Genomic DNA, 24751 nt, shown 5'->3' on the forward strand with positions numbered 1-24751 from the left:
GTGGTGCATGCCAACAGGTTTTGGCGTTATCACGGTCCAGGACATTTCAGTTGGGACGAAGTGGAAAACAGAACAAATGACGCTGCTGAAGACGTGCCACCTGAAGATACCACCATCGAAGAAGAAACTCTACTCAGTTTTGAGAAGGGAAACGGTGAAGCTCTTGGTGAAGTTACTACCACTGATGTGACTGTTACCGATGATTGGACATTTACTGATGAAGCGGATGAGCCCCACATGAAGCAAAAGCCAACGAGACGGAGACCAGTACGGAAGAAGATACGTCCCGTAAAATTAAGAGACTTTGTTGAATTGTAATTTTGTGTTTGTAATTCTGTACATTTTAATTAAGTTATTGTTATTGGTTTATTGTATGTGGTTATTGTTCGGGACGAACAATACTAGGGAGGGGGCAGTGTTGCGTCATCGAGTCACATGACTACTGTGACGCAACGTTTCTAGAACTATCGTGTACTTTGGCGAATGTTCTAGTTCTTACTAGATATAGGGTGGGCTGGTATATAAAAGAGGGGAATGTAATGTCTGGGTAGATAGTGAGTAATTGAACTGCAGTCAGAGAGCACGAGAGACGTTACAGCGTTTGTTTAGCGCGATTGTTGAAGTTGAGTGTATCGGTAAAGTTATATTCGGAAAGAATAAACCAGTTTTATTAAGCAAATACTTGTGTCGCTAAAGTTTCGTCGAAACGAAGTAACGGGAAGTTAATTAACAAACGGAGACGTAACAGTATTATTAAAAATCGTTAGGCTTGCTTACTCACTGTGAAATCATTGGAACTCCTGTCTGGTTCTGTTCCTATTATTGGTGACATTTTATCATAATGAAATGATCTTCTTATGCGGAAAGAATTTCTACAGAGAAAAGAAACCCCTCTTTTAATTAACATTTTGTTATTTAATAAAATGAACAATTTATTATTTTTGAAGGGCACAACCACACTCCCCCTTTACAATTTTATATTCCTCTTCACGTTTCTTCAAAGACTTTTAGCGGCACAGAGTGTCAGAAACGTACAACATTTAAATCATAATTTTATATATCTAATTTTAAATATCAAATATTATTTCAAGTATTGATATTGAAAAACACAAGAATGTGGAATTAATACAATACTGAAGTCGCTGAAAATATCTTTACTTCAACATAATTTATTCTGGGTAAAAGAAAAAAATGGACTGAGGAACAGATGAAACTTAGTTGAATGGACGGCATGTTGTAGAAACAGAAGTGTAGAGGACGACATTTTGAAAATCTTTCGTCTGCAACGTCGAAACATGTAGAGTCAACTTTTTATTGGTCATATATTGGCCTTAATTAAAATGTTTTTAATTGCATACCTATTTAAACGTTGTGTGGTATTTATTATTTTACCATTATACATAAGTGCCAAGAAATAATACTGAAACAAAAATGTTTTAGACTAGGGAACACAAATATAAATTTTGGCAGGATAGGAGACATCATCAGCCTGGACAGTTTTATTTTTCGAACAGGGTGGTTGGTCTTTGGAATTGGTTACATTCGGTTGTTGTGGAGTCAGTAGATTTGAGTGAGTTTAAGAGAAAGCTTGATAAGTATATGAATGATAAGAGCTGGCTTTAAGTCTTTTTAAACTTATTTATTAATAGTTTTAGTTTAGTTTTGAGGATGGGACAGTCGAGATGGACCAATAGGTCTCTTGTTGTCCCAAAACATTATGTTATGTTATTCAACACAGTTTTCAAACACAATTACATTAATAACAAACGAATCATCAAAATAAATTTAAAGCACAGTCTATGATTCGATTCTATTGAGTCATACCGGTTTCAGATAATTCTAGCCCTGATCAGTAACCCTGAATAAGGTCAAATTAAAAAAAAAAACAGTACTGGATTTTTCGTACTGATGAAGGAAATGAAAGATTGGGCTTCATATTTATTTTCAATATTGTAAACAATCTTGCTGTAGAATAATTCAAAATACTAGATAATACTATATAAATGTAGATTCACCCTGGTGAGTGCATGACAACTAAAAACATTGTATACGAATCATCAAAGTTTGCATATACAAAGCAGTCAAATGTACAGAAAACATCTTGTTTAATATTTCAAAGATAAGACTTCAAAAACTCTCAATAATTTCCTCTTACCTCATGTGTATAAGTTATCACAAAAACTCTCCTTCTTCAACACACAAGCCCATTTGGTCATGCCAAATAAAGAAAATGCTTTATTCCTTCAAAAAACAAAAAGTCAGATTAAAACAGTTCCATTTAGATTTGAGATTGTAGCTCACATATATGGTAAATAGAGGGTAAACTTGCTTCCCCCAAATAACGGAATTATGCTAAAGCCATGTTCATACATATGCCTGTTTAGCTGTGAAGTATGCTATATTGATACACACACACACACATATATATATATCAAGTTAAGTACAGCCAAAATACCTCTGTTAACTTAATTTTCACACAAACGTGAAAAGCAAATGAAAGACGTGAGAGAATAATGCGAGCACTGAGAGCATTGCCATGGCAGCAACTTACGTGCTACTTCCTATTAAAATGAAAATATTCGCAAATTATAATTTTTTATCATAACGTTGAAATATAGATAAAAGAACACATTAAATAATAGAACACTTAGCTTCCTAAACATAACCAGTTAGTGTCACTACTTAGCAACGTATTTCAATAAAAATTTGGCATATCTTTATTATAACACTATTAACGATGTAAAGTCCAACTATTGTTTATTAACCAATTAAAAAAAGAGAAGAAAATCAATACAATCAGGACTTAGTTCCAAAAGTGACCATTGTAGTGAGTATAAGACGACTAAAAACAACTAACATGAACCATCAGAATCCACATGTACAACACAGTTAATTATATGAACAACACGTTATACAAGAAGTTGTTCTAAAGATTAGTTTTAAAACTACCTCCCATCATTTTACCCATACGCCACGTGCATAAAGTATCCCAGATTCAAACATGTGTTCAAGGTTTTTTAGTTGTTTTGTTAGGTGAGTTGCAGATGTTATTTTTATGTGATCTGTTTGTTAAACCTCGGGAAATGCAGAGTTTTGTAATTATGGAGTGATTTGCATTGTAGTTGTAGAAATTGTTGTTGGGTTTTTGACTTATTTTCTATAAATTCTTGTTACTGACTTTGTTGTTAATTCGTCGGAAGTCATTGATATTTGATATCAAACTCATTCCAATTACACTGTCGCTGTCAAAACATAGGTTGTTTATAATTATTCACAGCTATTCAAGAAAATTAGATAAAGACTTATCTATGCCACTGTCACTCTTGCTTTAAAATATAATAGCAGAAAATCAATATAATTTTTCGGATAAGCTGATGGTGCGCATTTCATTGTATTTTTTGTTTGTGACATCCTCTAATTTGTAATGTTGATGTACGCTACCGCTTCAATGCTTAGAAGCATGCTTGTGTTTCGTGAATTGTAAAGCTGTATGGTGAGTCTAAACAATGAACGACTGGTATTTGCTATGAGTTTGGTAAGTAATAGTCTATTCCGTTGTTATTTACAAATAGTTTCATTGAATCTTATTTAGCGTGATTTGTGAAAAACTTTTACATGGATATATACGTATGTACATTGTTTTGTATTATTGCTTGACCATGTAGAATTAATGCCAACTTGTAAATGTTGTGAATGAAAACTTTGTTAACATTGAAGGTACTCAAGTGATAAAACAACCATAGTGTTTAAAATGACTGTGTTTTTAATAGATATATTCCTTGATTTTTCGTTTGTTTATGTTGGGTTCTTTTTCTATATAGTCTGATGATTGGGAAATCTAAGGTAACATACAATGTTAAATTGAAATATATCTCGTTTCATTTTTTCTTGCCTCACTCGTATGTAAAGCGAGCCTACTGATTATCACTGCTTACAGTCTTATACCAGAATACGGCATTCGCGAGATTACGGTTTTTATTACAGATGAAAAATACTCAGAAATTGATGATGCTTATCATGAAGTATCTGCTAGGACTATGGATGATCAGTTTTAAATGTGAAGTTAAGATGATATCCAAAATTGTTACAAAATCTATGGCAAGTTTCATGCGTGTTTCCAAGTGACCCCCCACATCACGCTAAAAGTTTACAACAAATCCTACGACCATTGACGTCAGACTGCTATTGGCTTATCATTTGCTGCAGCCGGTATATTTAGATCCGAAACGTTCAGTTGGAGACGAGATTCTGGTTTTATAAGATGCTCAGTTTGTTGGCAAACTGTATTCAAAAAGTACCTTTTTTATGTTTTCAACTTGATATTTCTTAAGTTATATAAACGCGCTTTTATATTAGGAGCATAGCACTAATGAGGTCAGTTCTAATCGAAGTAATTAATGTAAGTAATTACAGCTCTTTTAGTCATGCAAGCGCAAGAATATGTCATACACAATGAGATAATAGTTTGGTGTGTTTGGTTTCTTTTAATATTGCGCAAAGCTGCACGAGGGCTATCTGCGCTAACCGTCCATTATTTATCAGTGATATACTAGCTAGTCAACACCACCCACCGCCAACTCGTGTGCTACTCTTTTATTAAAAGTGGGGTTGACCATCACTTTATAACGCCCCACGGCTGAAAGAGCGAGCGTGTTCGGTGACGGTATTCGAGCCCACAACCGGCAGAATGCGAGTCGAGCGCCCTAACCACCAAGCCATGCCAGGCCGAGTTTTCTGATAGAAGAAATATCTTACAAGAATTAATAAATGCTTTTATAATATGTTGCAGAGAGTGAAGGATGGAGAAGCCACGAAATAGCTATAACTAAAAATCTTCCAACTTCTCTATATTAACTGTTTCAATTACATGCATTTCGGAACGCTGTAACAGCCACAAGGCATTCGCCATAGAAAAAATATTTATAGTTTAGTAAATAGTTATTATTAACGCTGTAAGTGGAGAATGTGAACATACTATTGTAAAACTCGTTTGAATATCATATAAATTCATCATAATAAAAAAACACTTAGAGCGGATTTCCGTCGGATAATTTTGAGCTTTTTTTTCCAACCGTGGAAAAGAAAGTTAAATGGGTTAATATAAGTACAAAAGTTATATACAGACAAACATGCACTCTGACGAAGCATTCGTATTGTACCTTAATGAAGATGACGCCTAGAGAGATGAAGAAGAGAATTAATCTACATCATAGTGATACCTCCACACATTCTGCCTTGAGTGCTCCAAGAAGCAGATTACAACACAACATGTACACGTAACAGAAGTGGATCGATAAATGCCTTATTCTAACGAAAAAACTAGTTTGGTTAAAGGAGTTGTTTGTAGAGATAAAGAACGACGAATGGGTACCCGGCTTTAATTTTGGCTCAACGTCTAGGCAAGTGTGAAAAAATAGATTAACAGGGTGATGTAGGATCCAGACAGATGGCTAAGGTTCGAGTCTAAGTCACTCCGGATATACTGTGGTCTAGGACATACTATTACTACAATACTTTTTATTGTTACAGCTGTTCACGTTAGATGTTCGGAAGCAATAGAAAAATTCGTTAAAGGCATCAGGTGCATTTGACATATCCTGTTTTTCTTATATATATATCATCGTTTTTACTGACAATACTACACTAGGGATTACAAGATATAAGGTCTTCATTTTCCTGATCATTGCTCGGTTGTGGTAATAGTGACTGAAATATTAAAACCTCATATTAATGATATTATCTCCAATAGACCATCAAAGTCTACACTTAGACAAGGTAATAACTGTACTTTGGAACAGTTATTATTGTCACAAAGGACTGTACTTTGGAGCAGCTATTGCTTGTCACAAAGAACTGTACTTTGGATCAGTTATTGTTGTCACAAAGGACTGTACTTTGGAACAGTTATTATTGTCACAAAAGACTGTACTTTGGAACAGTTATTGCTGTCACAAAGAACTGTACTTTGGAACAGTTATTATTGTCACAAAGGACTGTACTTTGGAACAGTTATTATTGTCACAAAGGACTGTACTTTGGAACAGTTATTATTGTCACAAAGGACTGTACTTTTGAACAGTTATTATTGTCACAAAGGACTGTACTTTGGAACAGTTATCATTGTCAAAAAAGGACTGTACTTTGGAGCAGTTATTACTGTCACAAAGGACTGTACTTTGGAACAGTTATTGTTGTCATAAAGGACTGTACTTTGAAACAGTTATTGTTGTCACAAAGGACTGTACTTTGGAACAGTTATTATTGTCACAAAGGACTATACTTTGAAGCAGTTAATCCTGTCACAAAGGACTGTACTTTGAAGCAGTTAATCCTGTTACAAAGAACTGTACTTTGGAACAGTTATTATTGTCACAAAGGACTACACTTTGGAGCAGTTATTGTTGACATAAGAAAATGAATGTTGGAGCGGTTACTGATGTTAAAAGGAACTGCACTTTGGAATAGTCATTGTTGTCACAAAGAAATGCACTTTGGAGCAGTTATTGATTCAATAAGGGACTGCACATTGGAACAGTTACTGTTATCACAAAGAACTGCACTTTAGTTCATGTGATCAATGGAGTTAAACATAACTGTTGATTGGAGAGTTAATTTGGTGTAGTTTTTCATTCATACGTCATCTCTAACTTCGATTTATTTATTTCTCTCTCTCTATATATATATACGTGTGTGTATGTGTACACATGTACCAGTTAGTGATGGTTACTTTATTTTGAAACGTTGGAGATTCCTTGTTATTGACATCTATTCTACTATGATTTCTGATAGTTATATATATATATATACTTGGTAATTAAATTAATTTTGGAAATCAGATTATTCATACCTTCTATTTATTAATAGCTCCAATTTCGCTATTGCATGTAAAAAACCCAAACCAAAACCCATGGTTGAAGTTTTGGGATGAATGACACATTACCGATTGATACATAGTCCTAATTGATCTTATCGGTTCGTGACCATTTATTCTTACTGATTAAATTCTTTAGAAGGATTTCTACCAAGATGAAGAGGACGAGAGTAACAGCTCATTAATATTGGATGCGCGATATATCACTGTTAGTTTCATTTTGGGTTCCATCATAGTTGAAGAGATGTTTTTATTAAAATCGCAAGTTTAAATTGTATTGAATGTTAATCTTCATGTTACGTCATCAAAGTTTATATCACAACCAATAGTTTTCTACTTATCTATATCTGGATTGTTTTATTAGATTCTTATGACTCAAAAGATAACGTTTTTGTTACATTAAAATATGAGTTATGTTAGGATAAAACGATGATGAGATAGTATTTATTCTTTTCTTGTAAACCCCCAATGGCATAGCGGTATGTCTGCAAACTTACAATGCTAGAAACCGGATTTCGATACCCGTGGTGGGCAGAGCACATTGTGTAGCTTTGTGCTTAATTACAAACAAATAGATTTTCTTGTATTATATATTATATTACAATCTTCTGCAGTTCAAAAACTTGTGTTTCTGTTAGAAAAACTAAACGACAGGGAATAGAGACTGTATACCTTTGTAAGGTTACATTCATTTTGTTTTGTATTCTATTCTAAGAAGGGTTTAATTGGTGTACTGTTGTATCTTTCATCACCACCGTGGAGTGTATTTCGTATTAAATGGATATGTAAAATTGTTCGTATATTCTACTATTAATGGTTCATGTTGCTATGGGTACCACGACCCTTTTTAAGATTACTGCAGCTGGAAGTATCTTTCGGTCTGCGTTTGTTAGGCTTTGTTCGTTATTTCTCTGCGCATATGGATGAAAAATGAAACCTCTTAAACGTGCTTGTTCTAGAAGTCACTCTGAAAAGACGTTTAACAAACAATTAGTCTTGAATCTAAAACAGCCCCGTAAAGTCACACGTATTGGGCAGGTGACTCACGCATTTGACTTCTTCAACTACTCACCTGCAAAGTCAGATAATCATCCGCCCAACAATGAAATTCGACCAGAGAAAATAAAGGAGAGAGAGCAGCGCCTCTATATATAACTGTGGCCACGAGACACTGTAAGTTATCACGGTACCATGTGATCAGTATCACGTGACAGTGTGTTTTTATAAAAGTTAATGTACCTTTAATCTATGTGCGAAATGCATTTCGCCATTAAATGTACATTTCAATAACGCTCGCAAGCGCGGACCACAAAATAAGCTATGACGATTGCCGATCAACTTCATTAACATTTTGAACAGCTTGTTTGTTTGTTCACGCAAATCTACTCGAGGGCTATCTATGCTACCCATCTCTTATTTAGAAGCGATAGATTAGAAAGAATACAGCTAGTCAACACCACTTCCCGCCAATTCGTGGGCTACTCTTTTACCAAAGAAAAGTAAGGTTGACATTATAACGCCCCTACGGTTGAAAGAGCATGTTCGGTGACGGGATTCAAACTCGTGATCAGCAGATTGCGAGTCGAGCGCCCTAGCCACCAAGCCATGCCAGGCCTTTCTGAGAAGTTGACAGTATGATGTAACTTTAAATATTTATTGTGATGTGTTTCAAAAGTACTCCTAAAACTAAGACGCATGCGCATAGATTAATCGTATTTTTCTTTCTTCTCACAACAGAAAAATGTTTTTATTCCACGTTGGTTATTCTTCAGGTACCAGTTCTACTCACTAATTACTCGCTACTGTTTTAAATTATATCAAGTGTGAATAAGGAATCGGTAGGAAAAGTAAATACAATTTTCTGTTTTATTGTACGTAAATGAGAAATTAGGAGGTTAACTCAGCTGATTTTGGTTTCATTTGATAGCTCTGGACGAAGGCACTTTTATTTTTGTCATTAAATGATATAAATCTTTCTCCATTTCACAGTTATCCGGTAAGTTTGACTTCGTTTATATCAGGCTTAATGAGTATGCTATTTTACTAAAGCCCTTAGACAGCCTATATATCTATATCAGACTCTGCCTACTCATCCCTTTAGATTTTTTAAGATGTAGCATCCTTTGGCCAATAAGAGAACTGACAGAGAAATATAGTCATAATGAGCATGCGCATTAGGAGTAAGTTTCGATTGTTAATGGCATGATTAGATTGAAACTTATCACAGTGATTTTTCCAGGAAAAACATTTAATGCGTTTCTATTAACTTTAATTTTTCTTCCTTCCTTTTGTATGTCGTTTTATCTTCATATAAATATAACTATACATACATATTAATGCATTTCATTTGGATACGTTTGTTCATTGTTTTATTTCTTATAGATGTGAACATTTACTTTCTTTTATATCCTGTTCATTTCCAACTTTATCCATTCTCTTAAGTGATTTTACGCATATCACACATATTATTATTGTACTTTATTGCAAATGTCAGACAATATTCATTCTTAAGAGATTAACTGTTGTCACACGTGTTTATCGTGTCGCCATCACAAATTTGTTCGAATAAAAGCTTCTTACTGCTTTTCTCAAGACCTAGTAGTTAAAAGTTAGGAATTATATCTTGTTTATCTAATGAAAGTTATTTGTTCTGGTGAAACCACGACTACTTTAAAGCTTCGCAAATGACGTCATGTTAACATTCTAAATTTTACAACTTGGTTTAGCTGAGCCAGAACCCAGAAAGCAAATATTTAAGCAATTTTTGAAGCATCATTGGCTGAAAGGTCAACGAGGAAATTGCCAGTATATTTTATTTTATTTTTTTAATATTTTCACAAAAAACAGACACGATCTATCTATCTATCTGTATCTATATATATATATACAGCCACTGCTTGCAGTACTTGCATGCTGTTTTTTGTTTGTTTGTTTTTTACATAAAAATCTTGTGAGCGGCTCGACAAGTATGTGGCGTTATCGTAGCGATAGTGGGTTGTACTCACTAGTCGGAATTTTCCACAAACGACTGGGGTCCTAAATAGCTTCGTTACCATGACAACAGTATTCAATCACTAAGTATAGCCCAAAGAAAGGATGATTTCTGAAAGACTTTTGCACATACATACACGCAAGAGTCAATAAAAGAGAAGCTTTATGTTATACCAACTTTCTGCCACTATTACTCGTAAACACACTGATTTGTTTATACACTCATATTCTAACAAAGATGGAACACACGACATTAGGATTTCTGCTTTCTTCCAAACACAGGGTATATGATTTGTGGGTTGGGTTTTAATGGTGTGAGCTGTGGCGTGATGATTTTAGTGAAATCTAAAACAAACTTACAAACCTTCCGTTATAATATTTTCATTCCGAATACTCTATAAGAACGAACAATGTTGCACAAGTTGGTATATCAACTCCTCCTTTAACAATATTCAAGTCTATAGGAATTCTATAATTTTAGTGTGAGCCTAATATCCAAAATTTTGATGACGACCTTAGGTCAAAGAACAGGTGTCAATAAAGGTTAATACCCATACTTTAAACTTCGTATCTTCCTGTATTTGGTAACAGAGTAGAAGTTGTTACAGTTTTTTTAACAGACGAAGAACTACTTCACAAAGCATAACTGAATAAATATAAGAAATAATGAATGTGATGACTTTAGTAAAGATATAGAATTGAATAGAAGTACAGTGATTTTATAGGAAAAAAGAGTTCAACATAAAGTTTAAGTAGCAGACTGACGACTAGAGCAACATCTACTATTTTCTGAAACGGAAAATACAATCTCTTCAGCAAAGAAACTTACATTTTCAGCAAAGCAGAAGAGCACTCATTTAAACCCACTGAATTATGGCCTGTTCGTGTAATCTTGTATGGCAACAGTTCCACGTTCCAAGGTCACCTTCTTGGTTCTCTACCAACTACTGTGTAAGGATGTGGAAGTAGAGGGTTGTTATACAGAAAGCAAGAGTACAGGGAATATATATATAAAATAAAATATGCTCATATACTATAGGTATAAATTATATTTTACAGGGAGATGGGCTTAGGATAATAAATCAATACAAACAACTGATGTTGCCCTATGGAGATCGGAGTTTGACCTGTACCAGAATATTTTCATGCTTGTGACGGAGCAGAAAATTACAGACAATGCTTGAGGAGTGTTTCTGAGTGGACTTCTTCTACTTGAGATGAATTCCAAAGATTAAATACAAAGGATGTTCTCGAAAACGTATGTGGAAGTTAGGCAGTGTAGCAGAAGTCGAATGAAGTCATACACCAAACTCCAGTTCATGTAATTAGGATGAACCTGAAATCATTTTCTCTCCTCCCCCGTAGTTTAGTAGAATGCATCGCATAGTGCACAATCAACCTATGTGTATCTATAACATAAAATAATTTCGGTTAGGCATGTCTTTATCCAAGAATCTCATTTTTTTAAATCTTCCCTCCCATTCACCAACCCAACCAACCATTTGCCCATGACCACCATTCTGGAATGGCTTGCATCATCTGCTTAATGCTGTTTCTACCCCTTCTTTAGGTAATCTTGATATAAATTATGTTGGCTACAACAGCATTCAAGTTCATTAATGTTACTAAGCCTTTTTAAAGTGAAGTAGTGTATCTTCCTCAACATATGTATCCCTAGGGCCGCGTATCTTCTACTACGTCTTGTATGTGCTTTCGTCTTCAAAATTTGAGAAAATCGAGTTATCTATAGAGTAGTTAGTTGGAACATGCGACCAAATAATGTCTCTATATTCGCAAGAATTATCAATTTTATACATCACAGAGGGTCATTTGAAATCACTTCATGTCATTTTTCTTACACCTACTGTATTAAAGTACAACTATAAGTCATATTACCATCAACGTAGCGTGTACAAAATGACTTTTTGTTTTTATTTAACATGCTAAAAATTATCTACAGCCTTGGACCATATTTCCATCCAACTCTATTGTTTCTCAGTGTAGTGAGCCATTTAATTACTTCATTTTCCCCATGTGTCCCACATGGTAAGTTAACGAACTTGCAACACTAAAATCCGGGATTCGATTCTCTCGGTGGACAGAGCAGATAGCCTAATGTGGCTTTGCTCTTAAACAAATAACTGTTCTTGCATACATTGTCTGTAAATATAACATCTATATTTTCTCTTTATTATTCACACACGTATTTTACCGATTCCTTATTCTGGCCTGTATCATTTACTCTTATTGCACTCATAAAACGATATTTCTTAGATCAGAAATTTGTTTCGTGCACATAAACATCATGAAAACTGATATTTCGATTGTTTTAAAATACAGAAAATTATATACAAAAGGAAGCTTATTGTATCTCACAGTTTAACTTATCCTTTTTTTCTTTCAACTTTATCCTTTCCTCGTTATGCTTTTCTTTCTGTTTTTGGTTTACAGTACTTTTTTTTTAAACTCTTTTCAAGTATCCCTATTATTATCATAATGATTCCTTGCCTTTATATTTCTAAATGGAGATATAGAGTCGTTGTGTGGAATACCACGTTCATTTATCCTTAGCAAATATCTTTTATTCAATCATAATGGAATCTAGAATGTTTCCACCGCGTATTCAATATATCAGGTACTTTACTTTTAAGGAATTTCAATCGTGGTCGCCCCACCAGATATATTGATTTATAATTCCGCTTCGTTCCACATTCTGTACTATCGTTCATTGTGAGAAGGAAAGAAATAAAAATATCAGCTTACTGCAAATAGACCACTGATAACTATAAATGAAACACAGTACAGTTGAAAAAGCTATAATATGTAAAAAATGGGGTTATTAATGACAAACCAATGGGGAATGATAAGTGTGACTTATTTCCAATCCTCGTAATGGTCACTCCACTGTATGAGGAGTGTAAAACAAATACAAACCACCGCTATATGCCACTGAATGAAGAAAATCTGGGGTTCAGTTTTTTTTGGTTTTTTTTTCAGTACTGTAATAATGCATTCAACGTTTACCCTAAAAGTAAGGCTGAAAATAATATATGTATTTAGTTCTCTAAACGATTTTTGATAACCACGTGTACGTGTGATAAGAACTCGAGATTAACTTGTACACTTCGTAAATTACATAGATGTAGGGTTTAAAACAGCATATAAGATTCATGAAAGGAATATACAACAACATTAGTTAACAACACGCTTTTGGCATTTCCATAAAGAATGACAAAGCTTAGAATAAAAAAAATCAAAACCATTTATAAATAATGTTGTTGAAAACCATATTTAAGTTTCATAACTAAAAAAGTATAAATTAGAAAGAATACGTTCAAGTTTAGTACGGAATCTGAAATACTTCTGTACTTTCAGGTGAACACGCAGTAAACCCTTGACAACGTGCTCTGCATGACAGGTATTGGTCAACATACCCGTACATGTTTTTCCTTTTTTTGTAATCGAAAAGGAATTATTCTCTATGCAAGATCAATAGTGTAGAAAATTATCGTTTTATTGCTTTATGTGCAAAAAGCAGCAAAATATTTGCAGAGATAAAATAGAATTTATACGATGACGAGGTTCTATAACTTATCACCCTCCCCCAGTAGCACAGCGGTGTGTCTGTGGACTTACAACATTAGAAACCGGGTTTCGATACCCGTGGTGGGTGGCGCACAGATAGCCTACTGTGTAGCTTTTTGCTAAATTACAAACAAACAAACAAATCATATCTTACTCCTTTTTATAACGTGGAAATCTTATACGTGTTAAATATATATACTGTATATGTGTATTATTTATACATATATATACTGTATATGTGTATTATTTATACATATATATACTGTATACGTGTATTATTTATACATATATATACTGTATATGTGTATTATTTATACATATATACTGTATATGTGTATTATTCATAAATATATACTGTATACGTGTATTATTTATACATATATATACTGTATACGTGTATTATTTATACATATATACTGTATACGTGTATTATTTATACATATATATACTGTATACGTGTATTATTTATACATATATACTGTATACGTGTATTATTTATACATATATATACTGTATATGTGTATTATTTATACATATGCATACTGTATACGTGTATTATTTATACGTGTTAAATATGTATATATACTGTATGTGTGTATTATTTATACATATACATACTGTATACGTGTATTATTTATACGTGTTAAATATGTATATATACTGTATATGTAAGTATACACATACAATTTCTACCACGCATTAAAATATTATAGTTTGTTAACAACAGGCATAATCAAAAACTAAAAAGTTAGGCCTAATTAGCCACCTTGATTAGCCATATCTTCACTTTTGGATTCATGTAGAGATGATGGTAAAAAGTAAAAAAAAAAAATGAAAGAAAGAAAATAATTTATTAAAACTACTTTCAGCTGCTTAATCCTCAAATTACCGATTAGTTTTATTTTATCTTGTTGACTAAACTTATGTTTTTTACCTATTACAAAACTCTGTCATGGAACTAACCAGAACAATTCGGTGGAATAAACCCACTTACCTACACAGAAGCTCTCGGCACTAATTACTGGAATTCATTGCAATATCGGTCGTATTTTTGTTTGAATTTTTTGTGTTTCACTCCCACTTTATTAGGGACCCTGTAACTAACAAAGCATCAATCCACAAACAATTTGACGCATAAATAATTTAGAAAAATGGGGTGCCCCATCGGTAATTCTAGTTAATCAGTTTTCCATTCAAGCTGGTGATAATCTTTTAGGTTAACGGATAAATCGACAGTTAAGGTATTCGAAACGTGTTAATTTCAATCAACTGCAACAGACACACTTTCTCTACTTTTGAGTGGTTTGAAGATAATTTTAAAAAATGGAAATATTAAATTATAACAAACCTGTTATTGTTAAATTAACAGTGCATCCTCCCCCCTCCACACACACATCACCTTTTATAAGCATTTGGGTTAGGTTTTTATGACTAGCTATAAGGTTTTTTATTTACTACTGACAATGAGGATTACTATAATGTCTTTTGTTACATTTTCATTGACGTTTTCTGACATTGTATTGTAGATGAAACTAGAAACTTTGTTTATGTCATTAATATCTTATACCTACGTCGTGAAAGATACTCCTAAGATATTTTAAATTCTTCCTGAAATTAGAGGTCACCTGAGTCACAGAACCAGAATGCATGATAACGTTTAGTGATTAGATCATGTATTATTCTAGTAAAACTCTTACTTTGAGTAGTCAACAAATTAGTAAACAGGAAATTCCAAAAATTTACGTCCGAAACCCTCGTGAACAGCGACGGTCCCCAATCATCACATTCTAATCATCAAATGGTTTTGTTTTATGACTTTACGTACACCTCATTAAAATGGTATGATAAATTAACTATATTAATTAATTGGTTAACTTTTAGTTCTGGTATGTGTAAGTAACTTGCTTATAATTATTTTTTATCAATTACCTTACCTAAGATGTTTCGAGTAATCAGTTATTGTTTTCGGTAAAACGTCATAGGAACTTTCATTTTCATTCTAGAATATTCTAGAAAATACTTGTCACACTTACGGGAATACAAATTGTTTTTTATTATTGTATTTGTCTTAACAGCCATCCGTGTGCTACTACGGGGCAAAGCACACGCAGAATGGAAAGTGGTGGTCAGTGGCGATCGAAGAACAGTTAAAGATGACCAAGTGTTTCTGGACAGTAGATCGGTCATCTGGGGTAAAGGTGAGTGTAAATAGAAAACTTGATCCTAGTTTATTTTTTAAATTCGTTATTATAAATCTAAGTTATATAATCTAAATTTCCAAATCCTTTCAAAGAGTATTAATATTTAATAAGAAACACTGCATATATATCTAAGTTATTTCATCAAAGAATCGTGTAAACTATAGAAAGGACAATTCGTGATGTTTCTGAAGAGAGGTGTCAACACTGTAACAGATATTAATGTTTTCTGAAAGCAGTTTGTTTATAAACACTTCTAATACCAATAATTTCTATGTTGCTGTAAAAAGGGCGTGGTTTAGGGATAAACGATGGGTCGGAGATCAGGTCTGTTATTAGATTAAGGCAAGCAATCACTGGTTACTAAGCGTATATCCGAAGCAATAAAGTCATTACTTATATAACATTCGTTACATGACTGTCGAGGTTTGAGCCTTGTGAATGAAATAAATATTTATGTAATTTCTATTTAGGAAAGAGAAACCGACGAATGTTAAAAGCTGCAGAAGTTTTGTTGATAAACAGATAGAGAAACATTAAGGCTTAAAATAAATGTACTTCCGCAGGGTCCCCGAACGTGTTCTGTTTCAAGAGTAAATAAAACCAAAATTAAGAATAACAAATATTTCTTGCTTTTGAAGTTCATATGTCATGCCGTGTTGTGATTCATGACCTGCGCACGTTTTACTGACATCACGACAATACAAATTGCAAAGTTAAGCGTCCGTTATGCGACGTCATTTTTAGTGTCTACTGACTGACTGACAGACAACACACTACTGTATAGTGGAGCGGGTGGTTAAAACAAGGGAATAAATGTACTAATTTAAAATTAAACCAAAGAGCAAGAACATATTGGGTTTTTTATAATACTATTTTAGACAAGAACAAATGTTTTTGACCCTCTTATTATGTTCGCAGTTTAGGTACATCTTTTATGTTTCAGGTCCTATTGGCCTGATGCAATTTCTAACAAATCTATACAACCTTGAATTGATAAAACATTGTCTTCTTTAGATAGATTTTACTGTTAATGTTAAATATTAGAAATTAATATTAACTTTCATTGGGATAAACTCAAAGATATATTTACTTGCATCATAACGTTATGGAAACCAGTATCGAGTTAAACAGACCTGTTAAAGAAAAGAATAAACAAAAGCTTAGCTTGTATATGTCAAAGCTGTTTTTGTAAGACATCCTATTTAAATATCCTTAATTGAAACCATAATTGACGTCCCTCCTGAATTTGTTCCTCCTGATAACATGTTAACACAAAATGTCTTTGAGGAAGAACTTAAAATTTACCTTCTGTATTACATAAATGGTTATTAACCTTGTATGTAATGTTAGGTAAACAGTTTAAACATGCATTCAATGAAACTCAACTTCAACTGGCTTTTTGCTGAAATCAGTTATCCTTTTTTTCTCCGTGAAAGTAAAAGTATTTTTAAAAACTACGAAACATTTCCATGCTATAATAAAAGTGAACTTTATAAAAAATCAGGTGTATAATTACTCAACCTTCCATCTTCCCCTTTTGTCTCAGCGATAAGCTTTGATAGTTTATAACGCTAAAATTCGGAGTTTGATACCTTCTGTAGACATGGTGCAGATAGACACATATACTATTGTGTAGCTTTGTGTTTAAACGAATAAAATCTCCCGCCTTGCGGTGGCGAAACTAACTATTCGCTTGGGAGTGTTGTTTTTTTGTTTGTTTGTTTCAAGAATAATTTAACGTTGTATTTAAAATTATGTACATCTTTTCCATAAAGCATTGTTTGACTTTGATGGATTTTAGATTTCTTAGCATTAATTCAAATCGTGTCTTGAAATTTTACTTACACAAGTTCATGGGTTGAACGTAAAAAGAACTCATTATCCTTCATTTAATAATTTTCCGGTGGGACAGTGGTAGCTCAACTGAATTAGAACGCTAAAATTCGGGGTTCGTTTCTCCACTGTAGACACAGTAGATAGTCCAAGAGAGAGAAAACCGCTAGTTTAGTTTCTCATGTGAAACTTTACATATAATTGAGGGTTCGATATATTTTCTTCGAAAAGTGCAATAAAACTCACAAAATGTTGTCTTGACAGAAAGTCTTTCCAAAGTAAAGCTTCTTTTGTTCTAGGCCACTCCGTTTTGACCTTATTTTACACTGTAAGGATGGTTTTCAACATACTCATAACATATAAAATACTCTGCGCACTTACTAGAAATAACAATATATGTTATTCGACTGTTTCTTATGACTGTCATTGGTTGAAGTCTGATCACTAATATCTAAGTATTTCAATCACTGAACGATCTAAGACAATAAAAGTAACTAAAACGTGAAGACGAAAATATATTATTTCTGCTTCACGGTTTCCTTCTCCTAGTTGACTAGGTTCTAACGTTTTTGAACAACCGTTCTTTTTTAGATCCCTTTAACTTCAACAGGACTAGTTAAGCACTGAAAAGAGGTTTCTATAGATAAATTACTTTACAAAAGACATTGGTTTGCGCGTTTGTTTTTCAGCACAAAGCTATACAACTGAGTATTTATGTCCAACATGGGATACCGAACTTAGATTTTTAGCATTGTAAGTCATTAAACTTACCATTGACCCACCGAGGGACAAAAAACAACAACAATGAAATTTCACCAAAATCTTAAATATTTCTCTACCAGAGGTGAACCGATAAGCACAAAAATTACATTGCTCGAAAGCTTTGATACTAATTTATCGTAGCAAGGTAACTTTAATAGTTTTTATCATTTCCCGGATATTGTGATGACGACACAGTCATTAATTTATGTACGATCAACTCCAGTTTTAGGGTTAAAGCATGAACATTTAAGTACATCTTTTAATCTTGTTGAAGATAAAAGTAATCGCCTGTTTTATATATCATTCAAAATGTATTAATTGCTAAAAAATGATTTCAGAATGGTGGTATGAAAAAGAAAGAAAAATCTTAGGTACTTTTCTTATATTCCTTTTAAATAAACACTGCAAAATTTCGTAAACTACAGTGATAAATGTGTAATACACGCACACATATATTTAGCCGTTCATCTTTACTTTCACAAGTATGAGATACTAGTTCATTTAAAGTTACGTTTACTTCTAACAACTGGTCTTTCTGGCTCAAATAAAAGGTTTTTGACATCAGGTATGTTATTAGTTTTCAGGGTTTGTAGGTGTTGTTCTTAGGATTTGTTCTTATTAGAATTCGTAACAAATTTTGATAATCATCAGGAGAGTAATGGACATAAACAGCATTAGGGTTAAGATATATCGATATATACAAGAAGAAATTATACCTTTTGATACCCGAGTCATATGGAAGTGTTAAAACAAATGGCGTGGGGAAAGCAGCGCACTAAAGTTTACTAACCCACAACGTTCTAAGTTTGTAAAAACCTGTATAAATAAAACAATCATTCTTCGTTTACTTCTTACAATTTATCTCTTTGCATTTGATATTTACTGCATATTTAGTTTAAACAGAAATTTGGAACTAATTTAACGAGCATCATTTGGTCTTTAATTTTTATTTATTTATTTTTTTGTATCAGTATATTAGGTAAATCATGACGAGCATTTAGGTAACAAACCTAGTAGTGCGGTCATTTGGGTTACTCTCGGAACCATGGCTATTCAGATACTCTCGTGAGCAGTCTGTTGTGTGCCCTAGATATAGTAGGCATATTTGGCTTTACGTGGTAGTTTCTGAAACGACTAGTTTCGTTAAGTGGTATCGTATCACAATCACTTAAAAAAAACAACACATTCATAATCCATTCACAAATATACATGTTCTGTGTAGTTGAAAAGGTTCATCGGAAAGTAGGATTTCTATGGGTGTAATATAAATTAATGGTTCATTAAATATATTTTAAGCTCAAACATTGCATATTTGAAAGTTAATAACACAGGTACTTGTCTGAAAACTTCAACGTGCGCACATGATTCCTAAATCTTTTAACAAAACAAATCCTGCTATGAGTTACTTGTTATATATACGATTCTTCGAATGACGTCATAATTCATCATACAACATTTAATAAGCATAAAAGCCCCCCAGTGGCACAGCGGTATGTCTGCGGACTTACAATGCTAGAAATCGGGTTTCGATACCCGCGGTGGGCAGAGCACAGACAGCCCATTGTGTATCTTTGTGCTTAACTTCAAACAAACAAAATGATAATAATAAGCATAAAAGGTAGTTGTAATCATATTATGTATTATACACTGTGTATGTGTGGAAGGTACAGAATAAATTTTCTGTGGGCGTGTAAAAAGACATCTTTGACTTTAAAAAAACGTATGCAACTTTACACGTACTGAGACATTATGTACGGTGTGTGTTAACAATAAAATAGTCGATACCAAACATGAATCAGGTGGCTGTTTCACTGTTACAGCCTCTGTATTCCTGCTGTAGACTGTTGACAATGCCACCTGGCTTCTTCGATGTTAATTATCTTTTAAAACACGGATGCTCCAATTTGATTCACATATCTTTATTTTCCAATTACATTAAGTACATGGAATGTCTCCGTTTGAAAATTCAAAATCTCCGATCTGAACACATCTTTATGATCTGAGTGTATGAATGTTTTGCGTCGGAAAAGGCTATTACACGCCCTTCCCCGAAAGCGATCATTTTCCGAGTGGCACACACAACCAACAAAACGGCAAACAATGTCAAGATATATTTATGATACATGCCGTTCCACCATGACTTTATATCGGCTGTGGTATCACGTAACTTGCTGATTTGCATATTAAAAATAGTTTTAATATAACGTACTCAGTCCTGTATAATTATTGATAACATGTAACATAAAAAGGCTTATTCGATGCATGACATTAATGGAATTGGGAGGTTAAATTCCAGTTTTATTTCTTTAACTAGAAGAGTATATATATATTAACCTAGTCATCCTATAATGGCTGGAGACGGCTTAAATGGGTAATGAAGAAAAACTTTAATACAAGTTTAACATGACAGCAAATGTACAACGTTTCGACAAGGTTTTGTCATCATCAGGTACAAGTAATTTACACAGACACGGATATATATATACAGATTGAACAAAGAAGTCACATGACCGGAACTGTTGTGAAACTTAGAAGAGGTATCTAGGCACCCCGGAGTGTTGGTTTAGAGTAGGGTTGTTTTGTTCAATTAAGATGGAGTTGATGCAAGTTTTGGAACCCCTATAAGATGAGGTAAAATGTAACAATCAATTGAAGAATATTGCACTTCTTCCCTAGCTTTGTCTCATCTAATATAGACGCAGCTCGTTCTTCTTGTTTCTTTTGCTGTTCTTGTATTGCTGCCATCAAATCTGCTAAGCTGTAGTTTGATTTGCCGCTTCTCGTTTCCATTTTTTTTGTCCCACTTTCTGACACCAATTTGTTACGTCTCCGTTCGTTAGTTAATTTTCCGTAAATTCGTTCGGACGAAACTTTAGCGACACAAGTCTTTTCTTAAATAAAACTGGTTTATTCTTTCCGAATACAACTTTACGATACACTTAAGTTCAACAGTCGCTCTATAACAAACGCTATAATTCTCTATGAACGTCTCACGTGCTCGTGCTCGACTCAACAATACTCAGTTCAATTACACACACACACACTGTCCCGTCACATTGTGACCGTCTTATATATACAAGACTAACACATATCTAGTGAACGCTAGAGCATTCATGAAGGAACAGGATACTTCTAGAAGGACGTGGCGTGATACTAGTTACGTGACCTCGCTGACGCAACACCTCCTTCTCTAGCAGATTGTACGTTAGCTCCTCCTCTAGCAGACTGTACGTTAGCTCCTCCTCTAGCAACAGCCAAGGGAACGGCTTGGAAAAATCAGCAGACTGTACGTTAGCTCCTCTTCTAGGAGATTGTGCGTTAGCTCCTCCTCTAGCAGACTGTACGTTAGCTTCTCCTCTAGCAGACTGTACGTTAGCTCCTCTTCTAGCAGATTGTACGTTAGCTCCTCCTCTAGTAGACTGTACGTTAGCTCCTCCTCTAGAAGACTGTACGTTACCTCCTCCTCTAGCAGATTGTACGTTAGAAGCAGAAAGAAAACCTAAAATTCCTATGATTTTGACCAAACGAACGGGAAAAGTTTCTTTCCAGTTTGATGTGTTTTATTGATTTTGTTCGAATTAATGTAAATAAAATAACGACCTATATCTCCAGAATGTATTCTTACTTGCTCTGTATTTTGCTATAACAGCTTCTTCAGGAGCTATCGATAACCCACAAGTTCATAATTCAATTGAACTTAAATTGGAACACCGTCATCATTTAATGAAAGATTGATACACGTGTCTAAGATATATTATACCCATTTAGAGACTTTGTCAAAATCCAATCATATTAAAATCTTACGAATCCAGTCAACATTTCCATACTAGAGGCCAATCTTCATAATTATTCATAGGATGGAAATATACAAGCATCTTTAAACATCTTTAAAGATACAAGTATAAAGATGTATTTCACATACTTAACGTATCCTCTTTTAAATCCCATGTATTTAATAGCTCACCTGTTGATTTAAACTTATTGTTTATTTATCATTCTTGGTTCTGTTTATTTCAAGAACTGTTTTGGTGTGAACGCCTTTTCTAAGCTGGTGAAGCATGATTTTAATTAATTATACTTGCCATAAGATGTTAGTATTAGGTCTATTATGTTTTTAAGCTTTACATTCTTTATCAAGAATTATAATAGTATAATATTAATAATATACTAACTACACTATATTCGCCTTCGACGAGTTTCACTCAATCCGGGGTTTATTAGGCCACAAGAAACACAGGCATAATACTAATGTCTTATGAAAAATATAATTCATTTTAAGAATGTCTGATATTATTTTAGTATGATCTGAACCTTTTAGATACGTGTATCGATGCTTGATTAACTGATGACGGTGTTCAAGTTTAATTTCAACTGGATTAGCCAACTTATAGGATATCGGGAGTTGCTGACGAAGCTGTAATAGCAAAATAGTGAGCCAATAAAGATACATTCCGGAAATATAGGTCGTTATTCTATTTAGATTAATAGAAATGTCTCGTAATGAATTCCAGTTTCCGTTGAACAAAGCTAAGAGTAATAGACTCTGTTTGTCTTTTATTGTTGAGCACAAAGCTACACAATGAATCACTTGTGCCCTATCCACCGCGGGTATCGAACTCTGATTTTCTGTTTTGTTTTATTTACTCTGCAGAGTAGGAAACAGTTCTTTAAATTCCAACCAGTGTAATCTGATGTAAAAAACATTTGAGCAAGTAATTAGGAAAATTACTTCAACTGGTGAAACTCCTATTATTTCTTTAGACACTAAAATGCCAATAAAGAAACCTGCCATTTTAAAAAAAAACCTTCATTACTGAGATTACTCTTTTTTTTAAGATATCGAAAAAGTTTAGTTAGAGTATTCGTCAGTCTTGTTAAGATATAAAAAACACTTTCCGTAAGAGCATTCCTCCCTCTCTTTAAGATATCAAAACACCTCGAGTTATAGTACTCATCAGACCATTTAAAATATCCAAAAATGTTAAGTCTTTTTTAAAACATCGAAAAACGTTTAGTTAGAGTACTCATCAGCCTTTTTAGAATATCCAAAAACAACCTTGAATTAGAGTGCATATCAGTCTCCTTATGAGTTCCAAAGAAAAAACCCTGAGTTAGAGCAGCCATCAAAAACGTTTAGTTAGAGCAGCCATCAAAAACGTTTAGTTAGAGTACTCATCAGCCTTTTTAGAATATCCAAAAACAACCTTGAATTAGAGTGCATATCAGTCTCCTTATGAGTTCCAAAGAAAAAACCCTGAGTTAGAGCAGCCATCAATATCTTTTAGACGTATAATGACAGTGAGTGAATGTTTTGTACGTGCTATTTATTTAAATATTTGATAACTGAAAAGTTTGTTTCCCTATTATTATAATAATGAAGCACCATTTACAAGTTAGGTGTAATGATGTTTTTATTTAGCTTCCATAGTACACGTCAATTTCACGTATAGCGAAAACAGTTAAAGTTTTCATTAAGCAGGTTTCTAGAAGTAAAATCCAAATTTCCACTAATCTAAAACAGATTGTACACCTGTTATGACGTAATCAGCGCACATACATCCCTGTTGCTTTATAGACGTCACAGGTACATCTTGCTGCATATCGACAGGCAGCTGAACGAGACAAAATAAAAGCACTTATCAAGTTATCCTGACTTTTTAATACTCCAGTGTAGTGATCGTACTCTAGTTGCTGAGAGAATTTTATAAATTCATGTGTTCGACCACTGTACGTAAACTTTTTTATATATAGTCTGATGTTTGTAAACTCTAAAAGAGAAACAAGAAGAGAAATTACAGCAGTTGTTAGAGGAAAAAGAAAAGAAACAGGAAGAACGAGAAAAGAAACAAGAAGAGAGACAACAGCAGTGGCAAGAAAACCTGCAACAGTGGCAGCTCGAACAGCAAAATAACAAGAGATATTACAGCAGTTGTTGGAGGAAAAAGAAAAGAAACAAGAATAGAGACTACAGCAGTGGTTGGAGGAGAAAGAAAATAAACAAGAAGAGAAGTTACAGCAGTTAAACAAGAAGAGAGATAACAGCAGTTGCAAGAAAACCTGCAACAGTGGCAGCTCGAACAACAAAATAAACAAGAAGAGAGATTACAGCAGTTGTTAGAGGAAAAAGAAAGAAACAAGAAGAACGAGAAAATAAACAAGAAAAGAAACAAGAAGAACGACAACAGCAGTGGCAAGAAAACCTGCAACAGTGGCAGCTCGAACAGCAAAATAACAAGAGATATTACAGCAGTTGTTGGAGGAAAAAGAAAAGAAACAAGAATAGAGACTACAGCAGTGGTTGAAGGAGAAAGAAAATAAACAAGAAGAGAGATTACAGCAGTTGTTAGAGGAAAAAGAAAGAAACATGAAGAACGAGAAAAGAAACAAGAAGAAACAATACAGCAGTGGCAAGAAAACCTACAACAATGGCAGCTCGAACAACAAAATAAACAAGAAGAGAGATTACAGCAGTTGTTAGAGGAAAAAGAAAAAAACATGAAGAACGAGA

At 33.7% G+C, this 24751-nt stretch overlaps 1 protein-coding gene across 1 annotated transcript in view; it reads left to right on the forward strand.

Annotated features, from left to right (window-relative positions):
- Positions 1–24751, forward strand: part of LOC106470461 (arrestin domain-containing protein 4-like) — a 63283-nt gene that overhangs the window by 34717 nt on the left and 3815 nt on the right. The window contains exon 3 of the mRNA XM_013931021.2: positions 15523–15645. Coding sequence (XP_013786475.2) covers positions 15523–15645 — 123 coding nt within the window. The remainder of the gene's footprint in view (positions 1–15522; positions 15646–24751) is intronic.

This window comes from Limulus polyphemus, unplaced genomic scaffold (assembly GCF_000517525.1).
Source record: "Limulus polyphemus unplaced genomic scaffold, Limulus_polyphemus-2.1.2 Scaffold4018, whole genome shotgun sequence".
NCBI classification, from domain to species: Eukaryota; Metazoa; Arthropoda; class Merostomata; order Xiphosura; family Limulidae; genus Limulus; species Limulus polyphemus.